Source organism: Stegastes partitus, unplaced genomic scaffold (assembly GCF_000690725.1).
Source record: "Stegastes partitus isolate 25-593 unplaced genomic scaffold, Stegastes_partitus-1.0.2 Scaffold41, whole genome shotgun sequence".
Lineage (NCBI taxonomy): Eukaryota > Metazoa > Chordata > Actinopteri > Pomacentridae > Stegastes > Stegastes partitus.
In genome coordinates this window covers 704,930-731,042 of record NW_007577772.1, presented here as the reverse complement: position 1 = coordinate 731,042, position 26,113 = coordinate 704,930, and the positions used below count along the sequence as shown (strand labels likewise).

Here is a 26,113-nt window from a genome sequence, read left to right as displayed (position 1 = left end):
TGAAGACGTGGACGACATCAAGATGGCTGTGACGACGGAGCTGCGGAGGATCCCGGAAGAATCCTTCCAGGAGTGAATGGCGGTGTGGCAGAGAAGGCTGGGAAAGTGTGTTAAACTCCAGGAGGATTACTTGGAAGGGGAAAACTTGTAGTTCGTTGTTTGGATTTGAAACATATCTTTTGTGACTCCAGTCCTGGAACTTTTCTGACACACTTCGTAGGCAGCAGAAGACAGAGAAAGTTGAGGAAATATTGTGGAAGAACAAGCTCCCCAGTGGCATGTATCATTGACAGATAGATGAAGTGGTTGATATCAAGAAATCCTACCAGTGAAGGACAGCTCACAGGCTCAAGAGCACAAAAAACCTGAAGCACCAGAACAACAGAAACAGGACACAAGATGCCGACTGTGCAAAGAAGCCCCAGAAAATGTCCCCAGAAAAAGGGTGGAAGATGCATGCTGGGAAAGAGGGCAATGAGAGGCACAACCAAGTGGCCGGGATAGTTTACAGGAACGACTGTGACAAGTGGTTTGAAATCTCAAGATCCCAACTGGGATGAAAAGCAGCAGAGCTCCGATCCTGTGGGACTTCAAGTTCCAGACAGACAAGCAGCAGCTGGACAACAAACCAGACCCAGTGGTGGATGACAAAGGGCAGGAGAGGGCAGTTGTGATTGATGTGGCAGCTGACGGTAACACCAGGAAATGGGAGCATGAGAAAATTTAAAAGTACTCGAGGCTAAAGGAACAACAAACTGGCTCCTAACGCTACTATTACAACTGGTGCTGTTATCCCTAAAGTGGGAGAGTATCTGCAGCAGATTCCAGGTAGAAGATGTGAGGTTTCAGTGCAGAAGAGTGCAGGAACAGTTAAGATACTGTAAAGAATCCTCAAACTTCCAGGGCTGTGAGAGGAATTGAGCTAGCGGAAGACACATAACACCACCCATGTGGGGCTGAGAGGGAGATTTTTATAAATACATATACCAATCAACCACAACATGACGTGTCTGTGGACACTTTGGGTCACAGATGCTGGATTGGAGCAGATCTGTGGAGTTTGGAGGCCGGGTCATGCTCATTTCCTTGACCCACTCCTGCACAGTTTTTGCAGTTTGGTGGGTCACACTCTTGTGCTGTGGGAGGTCACCTGATGTGCCACAGAGGTGTGTGCTCCGTCTTTAAAAATGTTCAGGTGGGTGGTGTAATGTCTACATGAATGCCAGGAACACAGGTTGGAACAAAATGATGCCTAACTAAGAATAAAATGTAAAAAATGTAACTCAATGTGCTCCTGAAGACAAGAAGAACACGGCACAAATGTGAGATTTTTTTTCTTGAGAGAAAAAAAGGAGGAAGTGGAGGCTGAAGTTCGAAGACCAAACAATGAGCTCTGGCCTTCTGCGCTGCACAGCTGTGAATGAAAGAGCACAAAGCTTACTGGGACAAACGTCAGTGTGCTCTGATGCTCTGTGTCCTTTGGCCTGAAATAACTTCCATTACTTCTAACTGTGGTGACCAATTGTGAAAGGTTTCAGTCAGATCAGGGGGCTCTGACATGCACCTGTTTTTTTTTTTCTCCATCATTACAGACGAGTACAGTTACAGAAAAAAGAGTGAAAATGAAACAATGAGCAAATTGTTCCTTCTAAACCTTTCGCTGGCTAGCAGCTAACTGGGTCTGTTTGTTGTTTAGTGCTGCGCAATAACAGGCTTTTTGATTTTATTAAAAGCAGCTGAATCTGAAAAGTATCTGCAGAGTAGGGTCACAGTGTTTGTTTTTGTCAATACAAGCGACCCTTTGCACAGAACAGAAATTAATTTCATCCACTGTTTATAAAAAAGGATTAAAGTGATTTAAAAGGCAAATGCTGTAAATAATACAGATATAAAAATGCCAATTACAAAAGTACAAGGTACTAAGGAGTATAAATGCTATCAAAAAGACCAAGTAAGGGAAGAATGTATGCTTTGCTTCTGCATCTTGAATGTCATTTTGCAAATTGCATATTGTTTGATAGCACAAAGCCTCACAATTCAAAGGACGTAAGCTATTTTAAGAAGCCAGTACCCGCAGTAGTTTCTTTCTTTGGAACAAGGGTGCACTTATAACAAAATACAGTAGAGGAGGTTCATATATTATCTGTCGTCTACAGGCAACAAAACGATGCTCCTTTAAAACTGAGCTGCATTCTCAATTATGTTTTTTTTTTTTTTTTTTAAATAAATATAATTTGTGACCTGTAACGTTTGAACGAGCAGGTTTTCGTTCACCTTCTGGTTAGATTTAGGCACCAAATGGTTTGCATGTGGTTAGCTTTAGGAAATTATATATAGCATATTTAAAGTTAAGGGAAATGTCATGGTTTAGGTTAAAATACAATCCAGTCGCTACACGTTTGACGTTTCTCCTCCATTTTCTGGGTTACAAGGGTGACAAGTCCCGCCCCTTCTAATATATGATTGGTCGACTGAAAAGGAGCGACAGTGAGGCAATAACATAAATGGTGAATACACAGCGCCCTCCATAATTATTGGCACCCCTGGTTAAGATGTGTTCTTTAGCTTGTAGTAAATTCAGTTTTTTTCTAAAAAATATAGGACCACAATGAAAAAAAAGAGGAAAATTCAACCTTTAATTCAAGCGCATTTATTCAGTGTGAAAAAATCCCACATTAAAAAATAATTCTTTTACATCAAATCATGTGTGCCACAATTATTAGCACCCTTGATGTTAATATTTTGTACAACCCCCTTTTGCCAACAATTCATTTGAGTTGAGTTGAAGGTTACATTTTTCTACAATTTTCAGTGTGAGAGTATGCTTCTGCAATAAAAATTTAATTCATTTTAAGGCTTTTAACACATCTTAACCAGGGGTGCCAATAATTATGGAGGGCGCTGTATGTTAATTAGAAAGGATTCGTGGTTACTGATGTAATCCAACAGAAAATATGATTCTGTCACGACATAACTGAGAATGCAGAGGACTGTCATTTTGTAGAGACTGGGCTGCACCAGGAAGATCAACGACATACAACTATATTCACTTTAAGAGTCAAATAATCAGTAAAAAAAAACAACAAAAAAACAAGGAGGTGGATATTACAGAGTTAAACTGGTAGACACATCAGATTTAAAAACACTGAGACTGACTGTTTAGCACCTAACAGCACAATAATTAATATGAGATGACCTCACATTGACTAAATAGCAGCAGCAGCAATTAAAATGTTCTCCATGAGTGACTCTGGACTGAAAGGCAGCTCGGAGGGCAAATTAGGTTCTACGGCAGCCTTTGTCAAAGCCAGCTTTCCTGGAAGTGTCTGCGCCAATTAATTAACTCTTTACTGAATCCCTATACTTTGACATTAATTTACGATCGATGAATAAGCCGTGATAAAACAAATCATGAGGCATCTCCTGGCTGGTTGTTCTGACTTCTGTGGTTCTTCTGGGCTGCAAGTAAACGGACTTCACATTCGGTCTGGATGGCGACTCAGGAATTCGGACAGTGCGGACATTAAAGGGTGGCTTTGTTTATGAGTTGCCCATTTATGTGATGCTATCAGCACTCAGCTCAGTGTGACCTTCTGCATTCCACATAAAATAACACCTACAGATCAAACCTCTGAAGCAGTGGCGAGCTGTGGAGGCCTGTGGGGACAACTACGTACAATGAGCGCCTTGTCTCGCACTCAGTAGCAGAGATAAGACAGAGAAAACGGGGTGAAATGCAGGCATTTAGAGGAACAAAATGGGAAGACGAATACCAATTGTCAAGTCTCACGAAGCCAGTTTAATGGTTTCGGAGCAGCTAGCAGCCTCTTTGGTGGAGGTCAGAAAACAGGATGCTGAGAGAGAGAAAAGAGACATAAACGAAGGCAATAAAAACAGCTATGAAGGCGTTAGTATCCAGTACAACCGTTATTGTCACATCTCTAGCGGGCACTTTGGTCCAATGTAAGTCATCTCGACCAGTATTTAATGGAACAACATGAAATTTTGGTCACAAGTTCTCCAGCAGATGAACAACAAGGGTATCATTTGGCATCATATCTGACAAAATACTTTATAATCTAATCACCAAACTTGGCTAAAGTCCCTGTACAGATGTGGATTAAAACCTCTACAACTCATCTCTGTGTGCCAAAGGCGCATATTCTGTTTATTTCCATAAAAATGACCCCTTCATGTCTTGAAATGACTTAGATGTAACTCCACACTGTTGCTTCCTCTAAAATATGAAGATCTATGAACCGTGGTCCTCTTTCTTTATCCACTAATACATGGGATGAGTTGTACAAAACAAAAACAGGAACCTAAACTATAACAAGTTTCTCTCTGGTGATTGATTAAACTCCTGAAAACTCATTTCTGTGTATCCAAGTTCAATATTTTGAAATGTTTTTGTTGTTGTTGTTGTTGTTATTGTTGTAATGGTAACAATCCTTTCTGATCTGAAAATAGTTTAGATGTGAGTGCACAGTTTAATCTCATAGAATCACCCACTGCTCTGCAAAATTGCTGCAGATTGAGCACACCAGCTCACCTACGACACTTTAAAACTACTCTACGCTACACAATGGCAAGTTGTAATACTGGAGTCATAAAAATCAAACATGTTAGAACCAGAAACCAGTTCTAAAGAGGAACACTGGTACACAAAGTCCCAACCTGCAAGTTTACAGCGTCGGTTCCTTTGATTTGAGGTCTGAATCCATGTTTTGTCAGTACAGTGGAAATGCTAAACCACGGTATTTACTGTGGACTTTAATGCAAACTTTTATCTAGACTAAACTGAAAATGGCGCTGAGACACGGTGTCCTGACTCTTTGCCGTCTGTCCGACGTCCACACCCAAACACTAAACCACTGGCTTAGAAGGTTTTTTCCATTAAAATGACTCCTTCATGCCTGAAAATGGCTTAAATCGAACTCTACAGTGTTGCTTCCTCTGGAACATGCAGATCCATAACAGTTCACTCATTCTTTCACTATTTTCTGCAGCTCAAGCACACCGGCTCACCTGCAAAACTGTAAAGCAAATCTACGCTCCACAAATTGTAATACAGGAGTTATTCAATCAAACAAATCAGAAACTGGTTCTGAAGAAGATTATTAATATAGAAAGTCTCCCCCTGCAAGTTCACATCATCGAGTCCTTCGGTTTGAAGTCTGAGCCCGCGGTTTTGTACGTGCAGTTTTAAGGTGGAAATGCTCAACGGTGCTATTTAAGGCTGTTGACTCTGATACAAACTCTTATCTAGACTAAACTGAGCTGAAAATGGTGCTGAGACACTGTGCCCTGACTCTTCGCCATCTGTCCGACGTGCACACACAAACACATAAACCACCGGCTTTTGTGTCGCAAACTCCCACAAGTGTAAATATCGCCCCGCGGGCCTTTAGTTAGCTGAACACCCACTAAATGAATTCCAGATGCTTGGAGCTTGAGAAACTGGGGCAACTCTGGTGAAATATTTCAGCCATTCGACACATGTGCTGCTGAAGTCAGAATCCAGTGTTTGGTGGCAGCAGCTGACTGTGCTGCTGACAGAAACACACACTGTACGAGTGTCAAAAATAGTCCAGCAGACATATGAATACTGTCAGGATGAAGCTTAAGATGCTACGATCAGCAGAAAGCAGCACATGAACTGCAAGGCTGGTCATCTGGAATACTGCATGAAAAACATTATTTTATTTTATTTATTTTACATGATTAATCCCCATTTAAGGAGTTTTTTTTTTTTTTATCTGACACTGCATGAAAAATAATACTGCATCAGAATCAATGTTGGTTCTGACTTATTTATGTATTCATTTTACTTATATTCATATTTACTGATATTATTATTACCATTATTATTATTATTGCCTTTGTCTTTTTGGTTTTACACTCTATTTTACTCCACTCTATATTGCGTTTGTAGTTGTCGTTTTTTTTTATTTTATCTGTTGCTGTTGTGTTTATTTATTTAGTAAATCTTTTTCCATGTTTGTTTAATGGTCTTCCTCAGTATATTCCTTTTTGCCCTGTCTGTAAAGCAGTTTTACACTCTGTTTTTAAAAGGTGCTTTATAAATAACGTTATTATTATTAACGACTGACACATCCCAGAGTGTGACAACCAAAAAACTTAATTTCCATTTATTATATGGAAAATACCAGTGACATTATGTAAACAAACTGGCATTTCAAGGTTTAAAATCCTGAAAATGAATGAATGAATATTTGATAGAAATGTAGATGTACAAAAAACAGTCATTGAAATTGAAATATAACATTTCTACGTAGCATTTTTATGGAATTGTTTTTGGTGTAGACATTTTTGTACTTAAGAATCTCTATGTAACTTGTTAAAATTGGCATCTAAGCGTTAATAAAGCTTAAAAAAAGCCAGTGTAATGTCAGATATAGAAAATTAGCTTGAGAGCACAGTTAATTATCATCAAACTTTCAGCAGCTATGCAGAATCAATGTGATGCAGAATCAATTCTCAATTAAAAGCGATTCTTGAGTCAATAAAAAGAGAGAGAAGCACTACATATCACCTCTTACCCCAGGGGACTGAGTGTGAACCACTGACTTTTGTCCTTTACCCAGTGAGTTGTACATTAAATGATACTTACAGCTGACCTAACTGGTCTTAATGAGGGCCATTGCCTGACTGATGCTGAGCCCAAACTGCAGGAATTCGTTCCTTCTGACAATAGAAGAAAAGACTCTGGTGTAGAATCTTGGTCCGAACCAACATTCGTCCCAGATTATTTGGTAATATGATGGTGAGGAGTTCAAAGACGCAGCTTTAAACTGCTCAGACTCATTGAAGTTGCCCAGATAATATCAAAACGTGCTGGATATTTAGGAGGATGGTTACAGTTATCACATGAGCACCAGAGCCGCAGATGCTGTTGCCAAGCAACATTAAACGTTCGCTACAGATATCAAAACTTAATAAAGTCTCACCTCCAGTTCATTCTGTAGAATAGACAAACCCTGCTGACTGCATCCTCATGACCATTTTCTCATTCAGACTCATTTAGTTTTCTGCTTTAGATTTTTGTTTTTTGTCACTGCGAAGGATGATTAGCGTCACAGCAAGTTGTTGTACCACAGTCTCTGTTACGACATGAAGTCACGGCAGGTGGCTCGCCGACTGCTCTTTCTGGCAAAATAAACCTGAATAATACTTTGTAGTGTGTGACGAGTGATTATTTTCAAATCTTGTGTGCAGGTCTGAGAGACGAACATCTGTACACTTCATACACATGATGCAAACCAATTTCACAACCTGATAGCATTTTAATATTCCTGTTTTGTGACCTTGGTTCAACAACAACAACAACAAGAACAGGGGCGTGCGAGAAATTGCACCATTTTCTACTTTTCTCACTGTATTTTAAAGGTCATTGGCCTCAATTATGAACTGTTTGAAAACACAAAGCCTCACAGTTCAGTGTAAACTACAGAAGATGCCAACACAATGTCAACAACAGCATTCAGCAGCTCCAGCTCAAGTTCTTACTTCTTTTGTCCTCTATAGCTGCACTGCAAACTGTTATTTTTTCTTTTTCAGTAAAAAGAAAAAAAAGAAAGGGGGTTAATGGTAAGGACTCGGGTTTGAAATATGTTACAGTCTTCTCCAAGTATGAATAATATGCAACAAAAACGATTTAGTGACCACCATCATCGGTTAAATGTTTTTTCAGAAAACAGACGTGTGTTCTGGAGGGAACGGGGCTCCGGCGGTTCAGTCGTTAACGTCGTGTCTCCAGCAGCGAGGAGCCGCGTCTCTGCTGTATCGTTAGCATTGCAGAGAAGATCATTATCCAAAGTGACGTACGGGTACAAGTCGTGTGAAACAAAACATCCATAGAAGTTATTCTCTGCTCTCCAGCAGAGCTGGTGGTGCTGCAGCCGTTCTCATTCATTAGTGATGGACTTTGGTGCTCTATAGGATAATCTGTTGCTGATGGGGCACAACGGATTTGCAGAAAATATTTTTTCCTGCAAACCTAAAAATAAGGCCTACCACTTACCTTTATTTGAAGAAAAGATGCACACTACACTGTCCAGGTGCTGTGCCAGTAATAGTCTTTGTATGTGCAAATCTGTATCAGGTACATTCCTACTGTTATTAAACACGATCGCCGTACACTAGGGACTCAACTGTGCCATAATGCTGCACCAATTCTATGCTTATTATTAATTATTAATATCGTGAATATCATTATTATATTGTAGTTAGACTTTTTAATACTCTTTGTTATTTTGGTATTAGACACCTTGAATTTTCCTCAAGGGGATGAATAACGTATCCATCCATCCTCTGTTCATTCTTCATCCATCCATCCATCCATCCAGTCATTCATTCATTCATTCATTCATTCATCCATCCATCCATCATTTATCCATCCATCCGTCCTTCATTATTGATTCATCCATCCATCCATCTATCCATCCATCCATCCATCCGTCCGTCCTTCATCATTCATTCATCCATCCATCCATCATTTATCATCCATTCGTCCTTCATCATTCATCCATCCATCCATCCGTCCGCCCGTCCATCATTTATCCATCCATCCGTCCTTCATCATTCATTCATCCATCCATCTATCCACCCACCCATCCATCCAACAGTGAAATATAAACTTCCTCAGGTATTTTCCGTTGTGTGTATGTGCAGGACAGTCATGACACTGTGAGATGACAGTGTTGTGCCTCAGTATGAAGTCTGCCATCATGTTCTCACATCATTTTCTATTCCATATATGTACTGTGCATAATTTTACATGCGTGAAACCTTGAACTTAAACACGGGGGAGCAGTCATACAGAACATGTGGCACTCACTCTAGGAAGCGGGTGATATACTGGCGACTGCAGCGCGACCACCTGGGCAGGGAGGTGCCGTACAGGAGCTGTGGAGACATGACGAAAGGTCGTTTCCCAATGGGTTCACAGTCATTACCGTTGCCATCATGCTGAATCCCAAAGCTGCGACATAAAAGCACATCCCACAGAAGAGGGCAATTAAAGCGAGTGGGCACAGCACGTAACATGTACATCAAGCTGGAGCTACAGTGTGCAACAAGACTGATTATTTATTATCTAACTGAAAATTTGCATGTGAAAGGATCTGGGGATGAAGAAAACATTATGCAAAGTAATCTCTCAAAAAACATCAAAGTTGAAATTGAAGCTTAATGCAAAACTGGAATTGCTGCCTCGTGGTTACGCGCAGTTTACATCCATGGGTCTCCAGTTTCGTGTTATATATGTAATGAAGGCTTTGAAGGAATTGAGTAGGCGGGAACACGAGATTAGTAAATTATGTAAAATATGATCACAATCTCCCATTCGGTTCCTGAGTCACGACAGAAAAGTGTTTCTGCAGGACGTCATGAAGTGAAGTTGACTTTTGGGTGTAAAATCACATCACTTCACTCATATTTGTGCTAAATTTTGTCATAGTCAGCATTTAAATTCATGAATTAAACCCACAAGTTTGATGTTTTGTGAGGAAACAGTGACATTTGAACTGCAAAATCTAATCAGCTCATCCTTTCTACGGAGGCATCCAAGAGATCACAGGAATAGAAAGAACGTATGAACAAAATAAAACCTGAAAGCATTCCTGTTATGGCTGTCGCAGGTGCAGACAAATAATTAGGTACATTATAGATTCCATTTGAACTCCACAGTGAGTTTTTTTTTTTAATGCTTCTGAGGGTCAACGTTTAATTGGAAAGCAGCTCAACATTGTGCTTGTTTTCAGAGCATTTGACATTTGAAAAAGGAACAGATTCAGGCCTCTCAAAACATTTTTAATCACGAGTATTCACAGTATGCTGAAAGAAAAACTGAACAAAAATAATATTTTGTTGAGTCGAAGGCTGTTTCTCAGAGTAGATAAACACAACTTTGCTTTATCAGCTAGCATTTGCCTGCTATTTTTTAACAAATACTTCACAACACCAGTTTTAATATATAAAGAAAAAGAGGCAGCAAAGAAAAATAAAATCACTTTCACCACGTTTGTTCTCTTTACTGAATCAAAAAAGACCCTAGCAGAAGGTGAAGCAAGAATCTAAACAGGGTTGAATCATGAGAAAAATCTGCTCTAGAAAATGTATGTGCCTATTTTTCCTTTTAGAGAAAACTACATGGACCAGTGCACCTTCCAATGCTGAGAACAACCTCATCTGTCAATCCACCGGAGCTTCAGGGAACTAATTTTCTCCTTCTAGGAAGAGCCGACTGGTGTTCACAATGAGCTCCTGTCAATTTAAGACTTGTTCATGAATTCAATAAAATCACATATGCAGGATTAGCTGCCAAGTATGAACTCACACAATAGGGAGTAGGTTCTTTTCGGCACATTATCGAGAATCGGGGTGAAGGTGACTTGTGGCATAATGCTTTAACCCTTTAAACACTAAGGAACTTTGGCTTGAAACACGACGGCAGTGAAACGCGTTGGTGCTTGTTGTGAAATATTTTCCCTGAAAAGTCACCATATACTGGAGCCACTACACCGGTCTGCAGGGTGGACGGGGTCAAAGCCGCAGACCGGTATAGTGGCCTATAGTGTTGAAAGGGTTAAAGGCACTAGAGGCTCACATTGATGGACAGTACATGTGATGTTTGAAAAGAATGCAAAAATTACAGCACAAATGCACTCAGCTGCATTCAGGGGTTCAGCATAAAGTAATATTTGTCTTTCTATGTGTTATAATCCATAATGGCAACATGGTTATATGCAGCCAACACACAGAAAACATTAAGCTAGATAAGCAGAAAGACAAATGTTCTCAGCTAACTGTTTGCTATGTAATATAACATTATTGGTTCTTTTAACCGGGCTTCAAGGTGGTTCGGTGGTTAGCACCGTTGCCTCGCAGCAAGAAAGTCGCCGGTTCGCATCCGGGATCTTTCTGCGTGGAGTTTGTATGTTCTCCCCGTGCAGCGTGGGTTCTCTACAGGTTCTGCGGCTTCCTCCCACACAGTCCAAAAACATGTTGAGGTTAATTGGTGATTCTAAATTGTCTGTAGGTGTGAATGTGAATGAATGTGTCCTTCACCCTAAGTCAGCTGGGATAGACTCCAGCCCCACACGACCCTAGAGAGGATTAAGCGGTGTATAGATAATGGATGGATGGTTCTTTGAACCCATTAAAGCTGGTTCCTTTATGTGCTTTTTGAATCAAACGGACAAAACAACAAAATAACTGAATCCTCAGATCGGTGTAAAGCATAAAGTATAATTTGCTAGCGGGACAGTCTTTGTGTTGAAACCATGTTGTGGGATTACCTTTGGAATGTGGCTTTTGTTTGATGCTCGGTTTGTGTTCCTTTCTGTGGAGGCTTATGGGCTTTTCGTTTGTTTAAATGCTCTTTATTTGCTTTAATTACACAGCTTGTTGTGAAGTCATTTGAGGAAAAAATCCATTAAATGGTGTTAATAGAGGCTGAAAGAAGCTGCTGAGGTAATAATGTCCAATGAGTGGAACAAAGCATCAATGGGAACTGGATTCAATGGAGGAGGAGCACAGCTTGTATTTATGGAGCTAAAAATATCCCGTCATTATCATCATTATCGGGGATATCGAGACAACAAAATTACAATTACTAAGGTTCCTGCAGTGCTGCATTCGTAGTTTTTTCATGAATTCTTAGACGGGTGAAAAATTAAAGGAAAAATCTGAACCATTGGACCCTTAAATTGAGGAGATCTGGCAGCTGGGGGGCATTTTTCTGGCATGGTTTGGGTTTATTTGTCCCTGTAGAGACAAGAGTCACTGCAAATCAATACAAAGTTGTTCTCAGTGATCAACTTCATACTACAGTGAAACATCCAATCTATAGGACACGAGGGGTCACTGAATGGGTTAATTAAGTTGTTATACATTGGTTTTTTTTTAAAGGTTCCATATTGTGTCCTTTTTTTAACAACTTAATCTAGATCTCTCATGTGCCACGGATGCGTAGTTCAAGTTTCAGTCCCAAATACTATTATGCCTACAATGCACATGGTTCTAAATGTGCTCTTTCATTGTCTGTTACTTTAAATCCAACTGAGCTTTCAGGAACAGAGCTGCAGGGACACGTCTCTGTGCATCTCCTCAGTTCAGTGGCTGCGTTTGGACTCAAATCATTTTTACTGTAGGTATGTGCTACAGCTGCCCACATAATGGACGGACTGTTTCATGCAGTACGTATTCTACACTTTACTCCGTCACAGTAATGCACCTTAAACTTTGATGAAAAGTACCAAATGGGCTGTTGTCTGTTTGTGCATTCTCGGTAGTTCAAGCTTGTTAGCGATTATTTACAACACCACAACATATGCGACACAGCAGCGGTGCAAAGGGTTGGATAATGGCTTGCGTACTTCAAAATCCGACCGGATATTGTAGGATATGTGGGCTGCATTTGACATACTATGGATAGGAACAAATTAAATCTTTTTCTGGCGTGCTACATATAACGGAAATATGGAAACTGGTCACAACAGGAAACAAACCCGAAGCAGAGCCGCTTTCTGATCATTGGAGAACGTAATCATACGAGGGGATGTTCTTTTCTCATATCTTGTGGGTCTCTTGACACGTTATTGTGTTTAAAAACAATGAAAAAGCAGATTTTGCTTATCATGGTCCCCTTCACTTGTCACAAATTACATGAATCTTGAGCATGGTGGTTGAGAAACACAGAAATACACACATCTACTCATGTTCCATGTTAAATAAATAAAGGAAATGGACATTTTGTCTGGAGGGTTTTCTAACCGATGCTCTCTGGCAGCAACAACCAGTGAACTGATACGTTCTTTCCATTCACCGTAACAGCACCAAAACACACTAAAGTCTAAAAATAACGCTAATAAAATGAATGAAGCCTATATGCACAGAGTGCACTTTGCATCAGACCGATGAGGTTTCATGCAGTGAAGCCTTACTTGTGTCCCAGCTCGTGTGCCACAGTGAAGGCCAGTGGGAGGCCGGTGTCTTCACTAATGCTGCAACTGCGATGCGGCTGACACATCCCAGCCACATGGGACAAACCCAGAGTCTCACATGGCATGTTGATGGCTGCACAGATGTCCTTCCTGTGGAAAGTAAAGCCGTTGGTGAGAAATCAGGCATGAGAGAGGGGACAGCATTAAAAAAAAATAAATTTAAAAACCACATTCTGCCAACTGGGTACACTCAATTATTCAATGATTACACCACTGAATTTTATGTGTGCATCAATTCCCGCTCCGATCTTAATGAAAAACTAAATACATCCACAGATAACAGCTGTGGACGAGCCTGCTGAACGCCCACGGATACGATGAGATTCTGGGATACAACCAGGAGTGTGTTTTTACGCTTTTCTGCATCTAAGTGCAGCTGCAGTGTCATCTGTAGACACAGACGGAGCTCTGAAGCTGCTGCTGTTCACTCCACAGCTCCTCTGTTGACACGACTTCAGAGCCGAGCGGAGACCCGAGGTGATAAAGCATCGACCAGGGAGCGAGGAGGACATGTGGGGTGATGTGAGCATGAAAAGAGGGAATGATGACAACAGAAAGCTGAAGAGACAGATGAAAGATACGCCTCAAAAGGAGGAGAATGAGGGAGGCGATGGCAATAAAGGCTACATATCGCATGTTTGTACTGAATCTTTTAACAGACAGCTAGTTCCACATTTTACCCTGCTGCCACCTTTAAGCCAAAAAGCCAACATCGACCACTTTCCTTGCCTCTAAGCCTTTTTTTTTTTAAGCCCTAGAGTCCCTCCCTTTGACGTGGCTTTCTGTTGCTCTTCTCTTGATCTTCCATCGCACACATTTCTACCTTCTTATCTTTCACAGTTTGATGTTTGCTTCCATGTTGACGTCTTCCACTTCACCTTCTATTCCATATGGATGACTGGCTGTGATTCTGAGCTCACAGCGGTTGTTCTCAACGCCGTGTGTCCAATATTTATCTATCACTGCTGCTTCAATTGTAAAACACAAGCAGGTGACTGATTGCATAAACTGGACTCTGTATGTACACATTGCTGTATAACATCATAAATACATGACTACTGACTGGAAAAAACACTCGGATGTGGGAGATTTTTCTTTTTTCTGTCATGATCTTTGTTGTTTTTTGTAAGTTATTTCGTGTTTTAAAGGATCCCTTTCCTCGTGTGTCCCAGGTACTTCTACTTGTTCCCTTTTTGCTCGTCTACCGGGACCTGATTGATTTCACCTTCATCCTGTCTCATCAATCAGCTCCTCTGTGCATATGTGGTCTCATCTCCTAGTTTGTCTGTTTACCTGCCTGATTTCTCCCCGCGGTCCTGGAACTCTTAGAGCTTTTATTTTTTTAGTGCTTTTGTTTTACTTTGTTTCTTGCTTCAGTTTGTCTACCACGCTTTTCTTGCTTTTTTCTGGATTTTTTGGTGAACCTTTTCAACTTTAGCTATCTTTGTAATGGCTTAGTTAGTGAAGTTTTTGTTTTTGGAAACCTGCCTCGTGTTTCTGCATTTGGGTCTTCTTCCGACATCCCACACATCAAACACATCTCTCAGTTTTGTACATTAAAAAAGAAGCAATACCGATGAACTTAGTGCATAATAAAGACTAAAGGCATCTTCAAAATACTAATGATGGGCTCAGATTAAGGAAAGTTTTCTCCGATTTACCCCCAGTTCACCCATTTGGACAATCTGTTCTGAGATCTTGGTCTGACCTGATGTTAGGACCAGATTTCTTGGTAATATGAGGAGTTTTACAGATCCAGTCTTCGACCTCCTGAACTCCTTGCAGACCTATCAGGGCCTAGTTTAATATGTTTGCGTTAAGGAGCAGCAGAAACAGCTGCAAAGCAATGTCCAACATTCCAAACCCTTGAGGCTAACGCTGGCTAGCCGACTTATCTGACCTTTGACTTTAGTTTTTTCTCACTATATTATCAAAGCAAGTTGTTGCACCACAGTCTCCATTTTGTTTTCATCTGCATCCTCTGCCGCCCACAATAATCCTAACAACAACACATAGTGTGTCATGCACCATTATTTTCCATTCTTGCAGTGTCTGAAATTGGACAAAAGAAATTCTGTGAAGTTTCTTCTTAATTGTGTGACACAATCTGATGAGACAGATTTTGAAACTTCTGCCGTATGAGTCCAGAAAAAGTTACAGCTGCTTGTAAAACTACTGGTCTTGCACATAAACGTCTGTAAACTGTCTCCAGTTTTGGCACTAAGCAACCAGGATGTAGCTTGTTAATTAGGCAGACTTTTTGTTCTTTGTGCACAGAACCAGCACAGCTGTTTCCAGGCTTTATATAAAAGCAATGCTAACCGGCAACTCGCTTCAGCTCCTTATCTCATGTACACACATGAAAGGTGTCAATCTTCTCATTTAACTGGAGAAAGCAAAATGTCAAAGTCTTTCTTTAGCAGCATTAAAGGGAAAGGGTAAGTGAACAGTGGTGGCAGAGCCGACGTCCTTTATCATTCATTAATAAAAGGCTTTTTCAAAATTTAAAAGGAGCATTGGTGGGTTTTGGCAGAGAGAATAAGTGCTGAACTTCTTTTCCTCCTCTTATCTGTAAGCAAAACACCACAGGCGGACACCTTTTCACCCAAAGTTATTATTTCGATTTGGAAATTTACTGTCTATCATCTTCTCAGGTCTTTTTTTTATACTTTATAATGTCTTTTATACTTGCTTGCCTTGCTTGCAGTTGGGCGCCACGTTTTAGAGACTCCGTGTTTTTGTATCAAACCTTGTAGCTGCAGCTGCATGCTTATATTCTGAGAAAGAAATTTGGGGTCAATGAGGGCCATTGTTCATTATACACGTCGAGAAATTAGCTTTTCTTTTTTAATCAGTCTTTCAGTTTAAGCAGCAGCCACGGAGCAGGTGTGTGTAAAATCTGTATTTCCACGGTAATGTGACTGTCGTAGGATAGTCAGTCTTCACAGAGATGTGGGCGACTACTATCAAGCACAGCGACATAATAGGAGCAGAAGGAACTTTTTTTTTCTGCTCTGCTCTTTTGTGTTCGCTGCTACAGCCAACGGAAGGTTTTTTTTCCCTTTTGAGGTGATGTGAATATTAATGATCCCATATTCACAGCATCAAAGCGACTCACACTAATGCAAGCATCTCTCTTATTAATGTTTCTGTACGTAAGGTGAGGCCTGTCCTCACTGCTTCATGCACTCTTAGAATCAAGACAGCTTTTCTGTTCCTTCTTGACTAGCAGAAATATTAATAACACAAAGAATGTATATTTCATGATATGAGCGTTTTTTCTTTAATCTTTAAAATGTATTGGAAGTAGATACTGGAGCTGTAGCATCTCATTTTCAAGTGGGCCCTTTGACACAAGTACAGGGACACGGACGACTCGATCACCCTCAGACCTCAGCTACTGCGAAGGAAAAACTAGAAACAAAAACGAAGTAAAACACAAAAAGAGCAACTGAAGCTGGTTTGATTTACAATTACTTGTAGCGCAACTAAATAATACATAATATAGTAATGATATGATGAATATTGATGGCACAGGCAAATGAAAAACATAAACATGCTGCTTTAAGATGAGAAAATAAAGATGGCCTGAAGCAGCAAAAGCTCAAAGAGATCTAAGAAACAGAGGAAGATTATTCTAGTTGGAAGGAGTTTTGTATTGGAATGATCTGACTTGTTTGAAAACTCTAGTGAAGAAGAAAAAGTGTTTTTGCACGAATGGAAATGAGGATCGACATGGGACTAGAAACACTTTTAAAAAAAGAAGGATAGCAAAAATAAACACCCGGACCGGTGAAATTGTCGGCTAGTTTTAAGCAGCCAGCAAAGGTGAGATTTTTAAAAAAGTAGAAGAAGAAAAGATCTACATTTAAAACAATTTAATACAAGATTAAAGCCTAAAATAAGTGTCAGAGGTCTTACGATGGACAGTAACCAAGAATAGATGGCATCAGCTGAGAAAAGTTTCTGAATTGGAATTTGTAATGACTGTATTCAGTAGTCATTACTATTGTGTGTATTTTCATTATCATGCTGTGCTGGCTTGCGTCAAACCCTTTCCGGTTTGTGTTTGTGCAGTTCTTCATCGTGCGGCCGTGGATTTGTGGGGTTTGTGACTTCATCACTTGGGAGTCCAGTTTTTCATAAATATGTTCAATTCTAGCAATAACAGGAGATATGAACGGAGCCCTGTGAGGTTCAGAGGGATGTTTTTATTGGCAGGTGATGGAAAAGGTTGTTCAATATAGCATGAAAGATATTTATGATTAAACAGGCCCTGGATAAGGAACCTGTGTGACGTAAATATAGACTTAAAGATATTTTTTTCCAAGGATAGGGAGGATTGATATTGCCTTTTAAAGGACAAATGATTCATGCAGTCAAACAGGCAACATTGGAAACGATCACTGAACTGAAAGAGAAGTTTTACAATCTGGTGTTTGGTAGAAAAAGTATAAAATTGTCCAGTTAGTGATCTGAGAGAAATAAAAACCTAACATCAGCTGTTTCTTGTCTTTTTTTTTACTGCTCTTTATACGAGAAAATTTTTGTTTTTGTTTATTATAATAAACAAAAACAAAAATTTTCTTTTTTTATCATTTGTAGTATACTACAAATGATAAAAGTAAGTGGCTCAATATTATACTCAGATCTATTATATTTGAATGACTTGGTTGTTTGAAACCTCTCAACCCCATGGAGCCAACCGGCAGGTTTTAGAGGCATGTTATCTTCAAAACTATTTTTCACAGCAAGAAACTGTAAAAACTAGTCCGATGGTCCTTGAACTGTTCACATGTGAAGTGCTATTCGTTGTTAAACTTCCCTAATCCAAGCCTAAAATCATGATATTTCATCAAAATCACTTTATTTTTACTGTCTCATTTAAAAATGTGGGAAAAACAAACCATTTGCCCTAATCACATCCTGTTAAAAAAAAACAATCATCTGCTTCTTGACGCAACTGTGAAGTCATTAGTGACTCAGCTGCAACCAACGGCCACGTCAGAAAAGTCCTTTTTGGTTTTTCGACTGAGCTACAGTGAACTGCAAAGTGCAGAAACTAATTAAACACATAGGTGTGAATATATCTGTGAATATTTTTCTAATTTTGTACAATAAATAATCAAAGGAAATGCTTTTTTTTAAAAATGATTTATGGCTTTATAACTGTGTCACACTGCAGGGACGACACTTTGGAGCTCTCTCTTCTTCTTATCACGGTTGAGATGTTTCCACAAAGCTGCAGGACTTCATATTACAGTGAAAAACGAGCCCACAGTGAGTTCAGTGTAACAGGAGCAAAATGTGCTGCGGGTTGAGAGGGTTCAGAAAAAGGACACAATTCAAACTAGACGCTAATTTAGTGAAGGCATAGGAGTTCCGGAAGATACCCTGCATCTGTAAGTAGTGGACTGATTAGAATTTTCCCATATGAATAAAATTCACATTTACTATTATTACATGTAAGCCTCGGGGATCTGATCATCATTCTGTCAACTTCTGTTCCAGGCTGTGATATTTCAGTCCGATAATGAAACAGAAAAACAAGAAAATGAGAGAGTTTGTGATCGAGACGACGCAGTTTCGAATCTCCTCCCTGCAGCCAGCTCCATATGAAAATCCACTTGCAATTTATTCTTGCGAATACAAATTGCCTCCCCTGGGAGACGTGACTGAGAAAAGAAAGCCAGTTCTTATTTACCTGGTGAGCAGCACAGCCACGTCATGGTGCAGCGGGTGCTCGTCTCCCTTCATGTTCAGCTTCTTCTGCCACTTACAGAAGCTGTTCAGGCTGTTGTCAGCGTGGTGTGTAATTTTTAAGTCATCCTGTTTGCCACATGTCACAATTAGATGAAGGGAAGAGAACATACAGAAACAAACCAGCCATTTGTGGCTAATGCACTCTGAATGTACCAAAAGGACTGTTATCAGTGCACAGAGGAGAACACAGCTACAATTTGATGGGAAATGCTATAAAAAGGGCTTTAGGTTCTGGTAAAGTGCACCCTCACTGCTCACATGATTAGATGGAGCCTTTTAGCGAGCCTTAATAACAGTAAAAAAATTACAATTTTTTACTGTGTTGTACAGTTGGCGCTGACGTCTGCCATTTTAACATCACCCCTATTGGCAGGAAATTTCTGTAAATTTTGAAAGTTGATTAAAATAAACACACTTTTCCCAGCGTGGAAGCTTTTCAATTTGAACACACAATGATCGGAACAAGCAGCCGAGTACATTGGTGCGTTTTCTTTTCGCCTGATTTGTCACAGTTCAATCAACTTGCTTAATTGTTTCACTGGTACTAGCAATCATTGGGCTCCATTCACATGAACCTACATCCTATTATCTGCTGCTGCACAGGACAGCAGAGGAAACAGTCCAGTTTAGTTCATTGCTACCAACATCAGAAAAGCAGGAATTCTTGCAATAAGCTCTTTGCAAACAGGTTTCATTCATAAAACACCTGCAGGAGAGAAAAGTGACAGTCACAGCTAATCATCTGCAAAGTCAAGGTTTAACCAACACGTTTTAATTGACACAATAAATCCTAAAAGGTGTGCTTATTTGCTTAATTAACGTGTACCCACATCTCATTTGTTGCTTCAGAGGACAATAGAGGAAACGTATCAGTTCGTCAACAGCTGCCGACAACGCAAGAGCAGGAATTATTGCAGCAAGCTCTTTGCAAACAAGTTTCACTCACAAAATGACACAGATAATCTGGTCACATTCATTAATTCCATCTGTAAAGTAAATGTTTATCCAGCAACTTTTAACTGACACAATGAATCCTAAAAGGTGTGAGGTACAGATGATAATTAACACATCTGAGCAAACTCATTTACTAGGCTCTGCTTGGCATATTTTCCATACAGATAGTTCCACATAAAAAAAAAAAGAAAATGTTGAGATAAAACCTGTCAGTCTCTATAAATATATATTTGTAAATCTGCATTCCATAACTACATCAGATTAATGTTTAAATGTAGAAAAAAGTTAAAGCAATTCTTTAAAATTTGAGAAAATATGCTTGTGTAGAATTAGATAAGAAGATTTATCCCAGTTTCATGCCAGTAAAGGAAATATAGCGTTAACTTAGTTCAGCCTAAACACTGGAAACAGAACCTGAGTCTTTTCAAAGGTAACGTCCACCTGCTGGCTTCTCTAAATCCCTTTACCTAATTGGTTAAACACACACTCACCACTTCATTAGGCACACCTGATGAAATCAAACAGCTCTGCCATAACACCACATGTTTACATTTTGTTGACGTGGTCATAAAAATAATTATTCTATTTTGTGTTGAGTTTATGGTGGATGTGCATTGTGCTGACATTTAAAGGAGTGCCTGAAGTTTTGTCCACCACATTAACCACCACCACCCTCTATAATCTCATTAATAAACACAAAAAATCACCTTTTTGATCACGCTAGTAAAACTGTGGAGGCATCTTAACAGTAGAATTTGTTGCCGAGCTGTTTTATTGGATCGCATTAGACTTCACAGGTGGACTTAACAAAGCGGTCAGCGAGTGCAAACTGTTTGTTTAATCCGAGCACAACTCGACTGCAGAAACAACAAACTGCGGCGGGGTTTTGGAGTCTCCGGTGGTTGCCAGGCGACCTCGCAGGTCAAGAAATAATCTGACACACAATCCGTCTTTGCTGCACAACAAATGAGACGAGCTTTAGAGGCGCCAGTGACTGTTGTTGGCCGTTTCATCATGTTTCAGGTCTTTACGCTAAACTACGGTAACCAGCTGCTTGAGAAATGCTCGTATTTACCGCACAGACATGGTGAGCATTGAACTTCCGTACACAGCTAACTCTTGGCTAGAAGGGAAGAAAGCAAACTTGACCTTTTCTTATATATATTCTCGAGCAGCCTGATATGGATTATTTATCTAAGTGTAGGCACAAGAGGCTGGACTGACCCCTGCCCTGTTGACCTCAGTAGGCTGATATGATTCTCTAGTGCAAAACAGAGGAAGCTTAGCCATAACTATTCGGGGGCTCATGTGAGGACGCCTTTTGGACGGAACAACAGCACAGATGGAAAACTTGTGGAAGAAGATGAAGTTGTTTGTTGACTTACTGCACATTACTGCAGCAGAGGCAGTGAAGGACAGAAGTATTTCAGTTTACTGGCTTAGAATGAGGCTCTCTGGGTTGCATTTAAATGAATTTAAATTAATGACTACTCCTCTGAAATATTCATTTTAAGCTCAGCTGACATTATTACTGCAACGTTTTCCTTTAAAATCTCATAGAATTTCAAATAAACGTCATTTTACCTCGTCCTGCTCCAGTAGGATCAGTCGAACAACCACAATGTTGACAGCGTTTCCAATACTGGCATCTCTGTACAGCCCGGCCACCTGAAAGAAAAATCCATTCAACATAGTGCTCGCTAGAACAAAATGACACAATGATATATATATATAAGGCGAAACACGTAGCTGCTTTGGAACATATCAGAAAATGCATATCTTGGAGGAAAAAAAAAGAAGATAAAAAATATATTTTAAAAAAGACAGTCCATTAAAACTAGTATTTTTTCCGGAAAAACAACAGCCAGACTGCGAGGCCTCCATCTTCTTCTTTGTGTTTCTAGCGTCTGATTATTCTATTTTGAGGCTCCTCGTCTCCTCTGCCTATGAAATAAATCTCAGTGATCCTAAAAGGTTTCTTAATTCTAAAGAATTCTCGAGGACAGAAGAGTGAAGAGAAAAGAGGTCTGATGGAAGAGCTATGAGCGAGGATGCACAGGTGTAGCCTCGCTGTGAAAGTCTGGAACATACAAAGCATTTCCGGAGCCGGACAGACAGATGGTTTAAATACATACATGGCTACTTATTGTATCTTATCTTTTTACTTCACATTGACAAATGCTGGAATACTGAGCACTTTCTTTTGTTTGTTTTTGTCTCTTTGTCTCTCGTCTTTTTGTCAATGTGTATTTTGTTTAAAGACTGGCAAATGCTATTTGTTTTTTATGCAAAACAAATCTACCCACAGATTTTAATAAAGTAACCTTGACCGTGACTTTGATCTCTTTAGCTGTATAATTTTCCATTTGTGTGCTACAACCGTTTCATGCTATCATAGAATTATAAGTAAATATACAGTGCTTATTAAAGTATTCACCACCCTGTGACGTTTTCTCTTTTTATTGCTTTACCACATTGACTCAAGTCATTTTGTGGTTTTTTGTTTGTTTGTTTGTTTGTTTGTTTTTTAAAGAATTCACAAAAAAGACTCTTTTCCTGTCAAAGTGAAAACAGATTTCTACAAAGTGATTTTATAAGTATGTACCCCGTTCAAGTCAGTATTTAGTAGATGCACCTTTGGCAGCAATACCAGCACTGAGTCTGTGTATATAGGTCTCAATTAGCTGTGCACATCTGGACACTGCGACTGTACCTCATTTTTCTTTGCTAGGGTCAAGCTCTGTCAGGTTACACGGGATCATTAGTGAACAAATCTTTTTTAAGTCCAACCACAACTTCTCAACTGGATTCAGGTCTCGGCTCTGACTCGGCCACGTCGCCACCTTGTTGTCTTGAAACCATTTCTGTGCAGCTTTGTCCAGTTACTTTGGGTCATTGTCTTGCTGGAAAACAAATCTTCTCCCAGGTGACAGTTCCCTTTCAGACTGGATCAGGATTTCCTTATTTTTTGCTGCATTTGTTTCACCGTCCACGTTTACAAGCCTTCCAGGTCCTGCTGCTGTGAAGCATCCCCACATCATGATGCTGCCACCGCCATGCTTCAGAGGGGATGGTGAGTTTGCGATGATGTGCAGTGTTTGGCTTCCACCAAACATATGTCTAGTCTCATCAGACCAAAGAATCTTCTTCCAGTTGACCTCAGAGTCTCCCACATGCCTTCTGGGAAATTTAGTCAAGATTTTTTTCTTCCAGTTCTTTCTTCCAGTCACTCAGTTTTTGAAGAGGGCCTGCACACAGAACTCATATTCCTTCCATTTCTTTATTATGAATTAAACTGTACTCCAAGGGATGTTCAGTGACTTGGGGATTTTCTTGTATTCCACCCCTGACTATCATTTTAAATACCCTTTTTTCAGAGTTGCTTCAAATGTCATTTGGTCTTCATGGTGTAGCTAGAACCAGGAGTACTGATTCAGCAGAAACAGATACAGGTGTCTTTACACGACAATCATTTTACACACATTCTCTCGACTCACATGATCTTGATTTCACTAAATTTGTGACTTCTAGCAACTGTGTTGAATTAGGTGAGTCACTTCAAAGGGGGGGAATAATTATGAAATCAATCATTTTAGGTTTAAAATTGGAATTAATGGACATTACTTTTTAGAAATCTGTTTTCATTTTGACATGAAAGAGGCTTTTTTAAAAGTATAACTCTGGTTCAAAAAGCCAAATTGACTATGATTCGGTGATAAAAAGCAATAAAAGGGCAAAACATCTCAAGGTGGGTGAGTGCTTTTAATAGGCACTGAATATAAGCTGTAAGTTGTCATGAATGCAAGACTTATCTGGAAGAGATCATAAAAACCAAACAATGGACGGGTGATATAATTGTGCCACATGTCGTATTTCTCTCTCAGTTTCCCAGCTCCTGAGCTCTTCGTCTACTCTACAGTGTGGTAGATCACATTCTGTTACCACTTAGAATTGTGCGTTCTCAGCTTTTGCCACAGGATTATTTAGGGCCCACTTGCTTTCCTGCTTGTTTTCCCGCCTCCCGATCAGTTGTCCATCCACTCTCAAAGCCCTGCTCTGTCTCGCTTCATCTACTCTGCCTTTGCCTGCCAAACTCCTCACCTCCATCCACCTCCCTGCTGTAAGCTCTTTGAACAGCTTATCACAGCTACACCAACCACTTTAGCATTTGACTTAAGCTACTTGACCAGTGGACTCAAGGCCAGCTCAAACACTCAAGCACAACACTCGCAAATGCGGTCAAACAGTTACAATGAATGAAGCATATTGCTTTTCAGAAACAACTTGTCCTCGGTTTAGTATTTTAAACGCTTCCATTCATTCCATTCACACATCAAACGGCAAAAGTTATTCAGAGGATTATTGGGATGCAAACAACTTCAGAGGTCTGACATGATGCACTAACTTTTTTGAAGAATTCAACCTTTCAACATCAAAGCTTTTACAGCTCTTCAATCCAAATGTTCTTTCAAAGTATTAAAAGTCTAAGTGCCTCGGCCTTTAACAATGTATGATTACAGCCTGCATGGGAGGTTACAATCTGGTTATTCTGTAGCAGTATACCAAATATGCATCAATAAAACATCTTAACATTTCAATCCATTTACTCTGATCCCCACTGTCTTGACTTTCTAGTTTGCATTTGTGAAATTGTCACCCTGAGATAACTTCTGATTTCAAAATAGGACGGTTTGCTTGAATGGTTTTGTCATCGGGTTTTTTTTCTTACCCGAGGCATCAAACATAATGAAGAACAATGTAAACGGAGTGTAAAAACCAACAGCATTCAAATAAGTCAATAGCTTTCACAGCAGCTTGTTGTCTTGATCCGAGGCGCCGTGTGACAATTCAGAGAGGTGCTTTATGAAGAGCAGGAGGCGGGCGCTGATTATTAGAGAACGGGGAAAGATCGAGGTCAATTGATTTGAAAAATGCGACATGAGAAGCGTGAAACGAAGGTCGGAGGTGAAAGCAGCTCACGCCGCTGAGACACAAGCATCATTATCGACACAAGGCTCCGTAACAGAGCAACGCAAAACCTTTGCTGCTGCTCCGTTTTGTCATCAGGAAATACCTTGTGAGACCGACATCATGCTTGTTGTTGCAGTTATAAATACAAGTAGATATCAATTTACCAAAGTCAGAAACTCCAGAAGCCACAGATACCTTTTCTATGTTTCAAGTGAGTCAGACAGGTGTGTAACTTGGCAACAGGTCAAGATTTGCAGAAGTGACCAAGCATAAAGGGATTTAGCTCTTTTCTCCGTCTTTCTTTGTTTTCGTGACCCTTTCTGTGACTTTTCGTTCACACAACCAAGTGCAAATCCACAGACAGCTTTGAGAAGAGACTCTCCAAAAGCGGCCTGATCCTCCTTTGTACAAAAATCCAAGTTTGCCGCCGTCATTAAAAGCAGCTTTTCACCCTGCGTTTGATTCTGCTGTTCGAATCAACCATAAACATGGCAGACTTGTCATATGAGCTTGTTCATTTCAAATGAACCTCAATCCAGGTGACAGAAAATAGAAAATATAGGAATTACAATGGGGAACACCACCATACAATCAAACAATGGAGCCCCAGTGTCTTATCGTAAGTGCACTGCCTGGGACATTCTGTTGTACGGTTTATTTAAGAGATAGTTTAGAATTTAGTAGCCTTAATGAGTTACGCACTGTTCATGCACAACGGTCACATTTGTATTGTACTATCCCGTCACTTCCTGTCACCTGCAGCACTTTAAAGTTTGCAAACCCTTTTGAATTCTCTCTATTATTGCATAAATATGACCTTAAAATCATCAGATGATCATATAAGTTCTACGAGTTGATAAAAAGAATGAATTTAAATTGTTATGTGAACCTCCAGAATTAGCAGTTAATCTGAAGGTGAAATTAAAGTAATGTGTGTTCAGTTGATGGGAATACAATCAGGTGTGACTTTGCATCTTGTTCTATTTAAAGAACAGGAATCTATCAGGGTCTGATCTCAGCAACAGATGTTTGTCGATGCATACCATGGCACAAACAAAGGAGATTTCTGATGTTACGAAACGATCCCTCAAAGAGTTCGGCCTCCACCAATCCACAGCCAGACAGACAGTGTACAAACAGAGGAAATTCAAGACCATTGTTACCCTCCCCAGGAGTGGTTGACCAACAAAGATCACCCCAAGAGCACAGTGTGTAGCAGTCTGCAGAGTCACAAAGGACCTCAGGGGGACTTCCAAACAACTAAACGCTGGCTGATGTTTATGTTCATGGGTCCAGCATCAGGAAAACACTAAACAACGGTGCTCTGCACAGCAGGGCTGCAAGAAGAAAGCCACTGCAAAACATCATTGCTTCCAGGATAAAGATCCCATGAGCAA

General features: G+C 40.0%; 1 protein-coding gene across 1 annotated transcript in view; it reads right to left on the bottom strand.

The window, feature by feature from the left end:
- Positions 1-26,113, bottom strand: part of adamts7 (a disintegrin-like and metallopeptidase (reprolysin type) with thrombospondin type 1 motif, 7) — a 115,009-nt gene that overhangs the window by 60,418 nt on the left and 28,478 nt on the right. Inside the window, exons 5-8 of the mRNA XM_008304630.1 lie at positions 21,330-21,413; positions 18,733-18,857; positions 12,969-13,118; positions 8,861-9,004 (exon numbers count right to left, since the gene is read on the bottom strand). Coding sequence (XP_008302852.1) covers positions 8,861-9,004; positions 12,969-13,118; positions 18,733-18,857; positions 21,330-21,413 — 503 coding nt within the window. The remainder of the gene's footprint in view (positions 1-8,860; positions 9,005-12,968; positions 13,119-18,732; positions 18,858-21,329; positions 21,414-26,113) is intronic.